Raw genomic sequence first — 9,004 nt, 5'->3', positions numbered from 1 at the left:
ATAGGTTGACACTCAACCACTAAGCCATGCCCGCCGGACTATCATAGAAGCTAATTTTAGAGGGAAATCCATGAACTAGTATGTAACACAATGTCAGATAATCATGCGCCGTAGGAAACAGCAGGGCAAGGAGATGGAAAGGGGTCAGGCTGGGTGCTCTTTTCTGTAGGGTGGGCAGGTGGGCCTCTGAGGAGGCCATACGAAACAAAGGCCTAAGTGAAGCGAGGAAGTGAATTATGTGAACATTTGGGGGAAAGTTACTTCAGGTGTAGGCATGAGCAAGTGCAAAGGGCCCATGCAGGAACAACCTCGCCCTGTTTGTTGAAGAGCAAGGCTTTGGATCATAGCGAGTGAGGAGAGTGGTAGCAAATGAGGTCAGGCAGTGAGGGCTTTCTCAGGGTGCCCGGGAGGTCATGGGACCAGCTCGGGTTTAGCCCACGTGTAAAGGGAAGTCATTTGAGTTTGAGGGTAGAATGGTGGCTTGGTTTTATTTATGCTTAATATTAGCTGCTGTGTATATGTATGATTGTTATTTTCTGTTTTTGCTTTGTTCATTGCAGTCACTAGATGCTTTGTGGAGTGAGTTGAAATCCCCAACTATGTTGGGGTCCAACCCCATCGGGTCCAGGGATCCCCAAAGGTGTGGACGGAGTCGGCGAAGAATGAATGACATGGAAACTGGTTTCAGTTCATCAGCATAGCGAGGTTCTCCCTCCAGGATCTCCAGCAAAGTTCTGGTTAGGAACTCCAACCAAGTTCTGGTCAGGATCTCCAACCAAGTTCTGGTGCCATGTTCTCTCGCTAGGTTCTCCAGCTAGGTTCTCCAGGTTCTCCAGCCAGGTTCAGTCATCAGGTTCTTTAGCCAGGTTCTATCCAGGTTCTTTTGCCATGTTCTGTCTAGGTTCTCCAGTGAAGTTCTGTAGCCAGGTTCTGTCCAGGATCTTTTGCCATGTTCTCTGGCTAGGTTCTGGTTAGGATCTGACGAGGATCTGATGAGGATCTGATGTTTATTGTCTAGTTACATACGTATTTATACCAGCCGATTTTAATCCTGTCAATTTCTATTACAAAGGTTAGGGCGTTTCTTATCTCCATTCCAGGGAGTAAAGATTATGTAGCTTAACTACCCGCCTGGCACTTAATTAAGGGGTTGTATCCCCTCCCTAACCTCAGGGAAAGATCCCCACCTGGGGAAACAACCTTTCTCGGAGAGGTGACCTTGGTTAAAACACATGGCGCTAAAGGGAGCAAACATATTAAGAACAGTATCCTATATATGCCAGGTCCATTGAAACATATGCTGTGCAGATGTTTCTTTCCTGCAGCGATTGTGTCAAGCAGCAAGGATGGACCGGCTCCCGGCACAACTACAAAGTTTGTCAAACATTTTTCAATACAAAACAGATGTAGTTGCCGATTCAGGTGGTTCTGTAGCTGTATCCAAACAATTCTATATCAGATTACCTTCAAATTCACAATTCCTGCTCTTCTGGCCTTAAATCCTAAATATTTCCAGTAATGTCTTCCATTAAAACACATTTTCATCATATAGCTTCCCTGCTCAAAAACCACAGTGGTTACCAGTGCCTACAAAATATAGGCATTACACTGCTACCTCCTACTAAATTCTATTTCAAATGATTGTTTTTTTAAAAATATATTTTATTGATTTTTCACAGAGAGGAAAGGAGAGAGACAGAGAGCCAGAAACATCGACGAGAGAGAAACATCGATCAGCTACCTCCTGCACATTCCCCACTGGAGATGTGTCCGCAACCCAGGTACATGCCCCTGACCGGAATCGAACCCGGGACCCCCCCAGTCCGCAGGCCGACGCTCCATCCACTGAGCCAAACCGGCTCCGGCTCAAATGATTGTTAACTAGAAGGCCTGTTAAACCTTTTTCAGTACATGATGTGCTTATGTACTTAATATAAGGCCTCCTTTTATTAAATTCACCAAACTTTTGCTCATTCACCTCTACCCAGACATATGAAAATACCTATTGAATTGGGCCACCCAATTGAATAGTTTCCCAATTAAAAAAAAAAAGTAAAAGGCAAAGGAATTTTTATAATAGATGGCAGTGTGTGGTACTCATTTGACTTCCCAGCAAAGGAAAGAATAATATTTCATAAGCTTCAAGGTGTTAGCAAACTCTGGTTCAGTTTCAGTAGATGACAGTGCTTCCATGAATTGCGAGTTAAAAGGTCTGTCGTATAGACTCTACAATCTGAAAAGACCGGTAGTAAATTAAACAACCAGACCTATGAGAAGCAGTATCTTAGTCCAAACCAACTGTGCTGTAAAATATATTTGACACAACATTACATATTAAGTATTCTTGCCAAAATAAGTGAATCTGAATCTGGTCAAGCTTTTAGATGTGCTAGTTTACATAGGGGATAGAAGAACAGGTTAAATGACACCAAGGGGATACAGTCTGCCAAACACAGAACATGGGAAGTTCTGTGAGACCAATGATCCGATTTCCTCAAATAAATGCCAAGTGAAGGAGGAGGAAGAGTGCACTGTTGTAGGTTTAAAAGATTGAAGGGGCATTATTTGGATTTTATTTTGAACAGACTATAAAAAGAAGTATGCAAGACTGGGAAATTCAACTGAGATTTCTACTTCAGTAGAAAGTCATACTGAGGATCTTACAGGTGAAATACGTCTGCAATTTGCTCTAAAGTAATCCAGTGTGGGTGGAGGAATAAAGTAAATGAAATAAAATCCATCATTTGTTGATAATAATTGAACCGGATGATGGGTAAATGGAGAGTTTATGATAGTATTATATCTAATTTTTATGGATGCTTGAAATCTTGTAATAGAAACCATATGTATTTTTTTCTATCTTTCACTGTTTAGAATCTAAACTTTGGAGCAATAGAATAACCTTCCTAGCATGCTCAATGACTTCATACAGGGACTACCTTTGTGAAATGTTTGGTTGAAAAACAAACACCTTCCTTGTCTGAATCTGGAACGGAGTTACATAGATTACTGCTGTTACAGATGTTAATTTCTGATAAAAATCGGACTAGCAAAGGAGATTAACTAGATAGTTTGCCCTTACTGGCTGGCTTTGTCAGTCAGGGACCAGTCAGGAAAAGTACACCAGTTATTTTAAAAGAAAATTTAATAGAAGGACATTGTGAAGCAGGGGTTGGAGAACTACAGTGACAAAAACAGGATACTGAGGTAAGAAAGTAATAGTAACTGCAAGAAGCAGGTACCACCTCCTGTTCCCAGGCCCACTGGGAGGCTCCGTTGTTTGCTATGGGGGTTCACAGGACCCAACCTCGGGTTGTACTCAGCTATGACTTTTTACGTGAGCGGATACAAAGGAAAATCAGTCCAGGGAAAAGGAGCACGTGGGATGTCTGGGGGAGCCAGGTGCAAGCTTCACAGGTCCTTCCCCAGCGACGTCCTAGAGCCACAAAGGACATGCTTGATTCTCCTGACAAGTTCTGTCATGTTGCCAACCAGAGACTGTTGCCAACATTCGAGACTCTCTGCCCAGGGTTTTTGTTTGGAGCTGATCACATAGGCACCCTCTACCTGGCACGTACCCTGATTTCAGGCTCCACAAGGAAAGCTGATGTTCCGCATAAACCGTATTGCTGGCACAGTTCGGGCACAGTGAGACAGTCTTCCTGGTTGTGGAGATGAGGGGGACTCTCCTGAAATCCAAGGTACATGCCCTTGACCGGAATTGAACCTGGGACCCTTCAGTCCGCAGGCCGACGCTCTATCCACTGAGCCAAACCGGTCAGGGCACAAGCAGTACATTTTGTTGCAATGTCCTTAAAAGTGCTTTTGTTGCTGTAGTCAGTTTGGTTTAATGGTTAGAGCGTGGGCCCTCAGATTGAAGGGTTTCGTGTTCAATTACAGTCAAGGGCACATATCTTGATTGCAGGCTTGATCCCTGCCCAGTCTTGTGTGCAGGAGGCAACCAATCACTGTATTTCTCTCTCTCTCCCTCCCTTCCACTCTCTCTAAAAATCAATGGGGGAAAAAAATTAACAAAAAAAGTGCTTTTGTTACATTAGCAAGTTCTACCGACATCTGGATGTGGTTGGTTTAGGCCAGGACACCTGCCCTCACTTAAAGCCGTCAGTCACTCTCTTATTGTCACCTCACCTCATTTAAATTAAGCCCATTTCCTTTCACTCATATTTTCCCCTTTTAGTTTTAGGATTTTTTTTAAATTATATTTTTATTGATTTCAGAGAGGAAGGGAGAGAAAGAGAGAGAAACATCAATGATGAGAGGGAATCATTGATTGGCTGTCTCCTGCAGGTTGGACTGAGCCCACACCCAGGCATGTGCCCTTGACCTGAAGAAGGGTCCGCAGGCTGGCGCTCTATCCACCGAGCCAAACCGGCTAGGGTGGATTATTTTTTCTTAATAGAAAAGAAACAAAAGGATTGGTGAGTTCACTTTGTCTTCTGTTATATTGAACCATCCAGCTCAAGCAACAGAACTAGTTCATTATTCTTGCTCCACACAAAAACCTTTTTATTTTCCTTAGCATTTTATCATTAAGCCTCAGCTCACTGAAAGTTTAGCCTTTCTTACACTATTCAGTTAGATTTCTGCCACTTTTAAATTGCTTTTTTCCACTCAAGAAAATTTTATTTTTCTCTTTTCCCAAGTTAAGTTTACAGCCTGCTAAACATTTTACCCAAATGTGGGAAAACTGCCTGGAGATACAAAACTCAACAAAATAATTACATGGAAAGAACAAACAAAGATATCCATTAAAGCAAAATTACAGAGAGGAAGGGAGAGGGATAGAGAGTTAGAAACATCGATAAGAGAGAAACATTGATCAGCTGCCTCCTGCACACCCCCTACTGGGGATGTGCCTGCAACCAAGGTACATGCCCTTGACCGGAATCAAACCTTGGACCCTTCACCTGGGATCCTTCAGTCTGCAGGCCGACGCTCTATCCACTGAGCCGAACCGGTTAGGGCCCCTCTCAGTTTTTCAAGCATCTTCAAAAGATAGGAAAACCTGTAAAACAGAAATCTGATGCTTAATCTGAAGGGTGGTCAGGGCAAGATCTATTCCAACTATTTATGTATCAATGCAGTCTTTGTGATGTATGTGTAGACCACGGAGTCATGCAACAGTATCTCCCTTGTGCATGTCAAGGCCTAGTGCACCTTCCCTAGCATCCCTGGGTGCGTCCTTAGTTACCAGTTTATTTATAAAAGGATACAACTCAGGAACAGCCGACTCAGGGTGTGGGGCCAGGTGTGTGGAAAGGGAAGGGCTTGGAGCTCCCATGTTCTCCGAGTGCCCCATCTCCCCAATGCCCCGTCTTTCCCCAACCCAGAAGCTCTGGATTTATGTTTCTTAGGCAGGATTGGGAGGCATTTCATCAGCGTTAGTGCTGGCGACCAGTGGTTTTCTAAGAACCTATACAGTGAAAAGGCTTTACAATGTACAAGGTGGCAGAGTTCCTGCTGTGTCACTTAGTAACTGTGTGACCTTGCACATTTTATATGTAACCCCCCACGCCCCGCCCGCGTTACCCTCTCATTTTAAGTGGGATTAGGAACAGTTGCCCGCTTGAATAGTGTTTGGGAACATGTTGTAAACAAAACTCCTACCCAAATGGTAAGTACTTCTTGAAAACAAAAAGACCGTGAATTACAGCGGCAGAATGAATGTTCCCGCAGCCAAGCACTGCCGCACCTAAGGGAAGCCTCTGTCTGACCCCCAGCCGCCTCCCGGGAACCTGGGGGAGGGGAGGGGAGGCCGGAGCCTTCCTCTCGCCCGGGAAGCCTTGCTTTTTATTTTTATTTTTTAATACTTTTAAAAATATATTTTATTGATTTTTTTACAGAGAGGAAGGGAGAGGGATAGAGAGTTAGAAACATCAATGAGAGAGAAACGTCGATCAGCTGCCTCCTGCACACCCCCTACTGGGGATGTGCCCACAACCAAGGTACATGCCCTTGACCAGAATCGAACCCGGGACCCTTCAGTCCGCAGGCCGACGCTCTGTCCACTGAACCAAACCGGTTAGGGCAAGCCTTGTGCTTGACTGTTCTCGTGGAATCGCTCCTCCACGGCAGTTACTCGGGGTCACCACCGGCCCTCCGGCCAGTCCCGCCCCGGGTCCCCAACAAACGCCGGGGCGCGGCCCACCGCTGGCTCCTCCCCCACCCACAATGCACCGCTTCATTCCAGCCAGGCCGCGGCTCTGTCACGTGGCGTTTGGCGGCGCGCGCTCCCGCGGGGCGCATGCGCAGAGGCCAGCCCCCGCTATTTTCCTCCGTGGCAGCGGCGGCGAGCGGAAGGGCTTGGGAGCGCCAGTTCCGCCTGTGTGTTCGAGTGGACAAAATGGCGAAGATCGCCAAGACTCACGAAGGTAAGCGGCCTGCCGCCAGTCCCGCGCCTTCCCCGCCGCCGAGCCCGCCGGAGTGGTGCCTCCCCGGGTTCCTGCCTCTCCCCGGGGTTTCTCGTGTGGAGGCCGGGCCCGCGCTCGCCGCCCGGCTCGTCTCCTCGGCGCAGACCGCGGCCCACGTAATGGCGTCCTGCCTTTGCAACCGACAGGCTCTTTGTTCCCTGTCTGGGGGCTGCGGTTTGGGGCTGGCGTCTCCTCTCGGGCCAGAGGGCCTCGTTCGCACGGCTCGCTGAGGGGAGTTTCGGGGCGCGGGGTCGGGGAAGGGCGGGGGGCAGAGCGGGCTGGTCTCCGGCGGCCGCCCCCGGCAGCCCGGAGTCGGGTTTAGTCAAGCCGGGGCCCGTTTCTCCTAACCTTGGCTCATCTGTGTCCTCATTTTTTTTTTTTTTTGGTATGAAATGATTTGGGAATAAAATGTTTCTTGCCCCCCCCCCCCCTTCTTGATTGCTTTAAGTAAAAATTTTTTTCTTTCGAGACTCGTTGTTGGAAGAGGGAAAGACACCGTTGCTTAACGATCCGCAAAGCTTTCGCGGTAGCGGATCGTTTTGTGGGAGGCGGAGCACACGCACCTCGGGGGACGTTGGGACCCGGCTGGGGTTCACTAGGGGAGCGTGCGGGAGTGGCAGGAAGGAGGGCCGCCTTTTAGGAAGGACGAGGCCGGGGCTTTCTGACCTGGAGCCTCAAGTTTGCATCCCACGCGAGGCTTCCGAGAGAGTCGCTTTCGTTTCCCGCGCCGTTTCCGGGTGCCCGGCTGGGTCGCCGTGAGCGGTGATGAAGACGAAGGCCATCCATAGTTTCGCAGTCCGGTGGGGAAGCGTTGTCCTCCCTTTCCGGGGCCAGTGGGTGCTTCAGCGGAAAGCGGCGGGTGCTGGGCAGCTGGGGAGCGGAGGCTTACTGGATGCCGGGGGCTGTTTCACCGAGACGACGACTCGGCCGTGGTCTGGAGGGGTCATCTGCTTGAGATTGGGGGTGCACCTTGGAGCCCGAGGTCGTGTCTGCGAGCCTGGCAGGGGGTCGTGGGAGGAAAGGAGGGATGAGTCGGGACAGGCTGATGAGGACCGAAATGTGAATAGTCGGGTCACCGCAGGAACGGAAGGCCAGCGCTCTGCCGGGTATGAAACGTGCCCACGAGTTGCAGGGACTTGAATATTTTTGTTGGGTATTTAAGATTGAAACACGGCTTTCATCGAGACGTGTGTAGAGGCATTTATTTTTCTCTCTTTAAACTATCTCTCAACCGCGGCTTTTACAAAATAATTAGAAAACGTAAAGATGTTGCTGTTTTTGTTTATCCAGGAGTGGAGTGTTCATTTGGGGTATTTTACGGCTTTGGGTACTTGTTTATTGTTACCTTCATCAGAAGGTACTTTTGGACAGGAAATCAAAAGTTCTGATCGGTTTTCCTGCATTTTTGAAACCTAGTTTAAAGCTTTGGGCTACAGAAAATTGAAATTTATTGGCCAGAATTGCTATATTTGGGATTATGCTTTATCGATGTGAATTAACTGATGCCGTAAAGTATTGGAACATTCAGTTTAACACCTGAGCACTGTGTAAAAGACACCGTTCATCACTGTGGAGTCTAAAGGGGCTGGTAAATGTTTAGTAGAAATACACATGGTAGTTAGTTTCTTGCTAGAACTTGTAGTCCTTCATGGCTCATCTCTGTTTTCACTTTTTAAGTCATCTTTGATAACCTGGAACGGAATTAGTTTTGTTCTTTTTTTTTTAATGCTGGCTGTTATAGTCCTCTATAATTCTTTATTATATTACCTAGAATATTCTATCATGTTAAGGTTTTCTCTTCCACTTTGAGATTGTTGAGTGCAGGAACTGTACCTTGGTATCCCCAAAATCTGGTAAACATGGGTGCTGAATATTTTATCAACATTCACTGAGAGATTAATTTGTACTGGAAGTATTAAAATAGTGTTACAGAAATGACCTTTGAACAATTGGGTAGGTTTGTATACATCTATTTGGCTGAGATAAGTGAGAAGTGGGACTTACTCATATATTAGATTAGATACCTCCTGAGCTGAGAAGAAGGAATTTAAGATTAACATCAAATTAGGGAAGGCTTTGCATGGTGAGCTAGGTTTGACTTTGGCTTTCCATTGAATACGGAATAAAGTGCCCTCCTTCTCCCAGGTACCAGATTACTTCTGTTTTAGGAAAGTCATTGGTTGTGGTAAGTCAAGGACTAACATTCTTCCTTATGCCGTTGAATGCAATTGAGGTCGTTGAGAGGGGGACTTGAATTTTTTTTGTTATTGGTGTTGTTTTGGTTTTTGTTAATCCTCACCCGAGGATGTTTTTCCATTGATTTTCAGAGAGTGGAAGAGAGAGGGAAAGAGAGAAATGTTAATGTGAGAGAAAAACATGGATTGGTTGGTTGCTTCCTGCTGGAGCCCGACCAGGGCCTAGGGCCAGGGAGGAGCCTGCAACCAAGGTATGTTCCCTTGATCGGAATCAAACCTGGTACCTTTCAGTCCACAAGCTGAAGCTCTATCCACTGAGCCAAACCGGCAATTTTTGATTTAGAGTTGTTCATCGTCATGTTATTTAAGTAAAGAAGA

The 9,004-nt window shown here is 46.6% G+C and overlaps 1 protein-coding gene across 5 annotated transcripts in view; it reads left to right on the top strand.

The window, feature by feature from the left end:
• Window positions 1–6,308: 6,308 nt before the first annotated feature.
• SF3B1 (splicing factor 3b subunit 1) overlaps window positions 6,309–9,004 on the top strand; it is a 37,765-nt gene continuing 35,069 nt past the window's right edge. For all 5 annotated transcript variants that reach the window (XR_011472373.1, XM_070421757.1, XM_070421761.1 and 2 more), the window contains exon 1: window positions 6,309–6,392. Coding sequence is in view for 4 of the 5 variants with exons in the window: in XM_070421757.1 (XP_070277858.1) it covers window positions 6,365–6,392 (28 nt within the window). In the remaining variant the exon portion in view is untranslated. The remainder of the gene's footprint in view (window positions 6,393–9,004) is intronic.

The sequence above is a fragment of the Myotis yumanensis genome, unplaced genomic scaffold (genome assembly GCF_028538775.1).
Source record: "Myotis yumanensis isolate MYYU_CA2020_CCGP unplaced genomic scaffold, mMyoYum1.0.hap1 SCAF_8, whole genome shotgun sequence".
Lineage (NCBI taxonomy): Eukaryota > Metazoa > Chordata > Mammalia > Chiroptera > Vespertilionidae > Myotis > Myotis yumanensis.
Note: the sequence above shows the minus strand (reverse complement) of the source record. Positions and strands in the feature narration are given on the sequence as shown.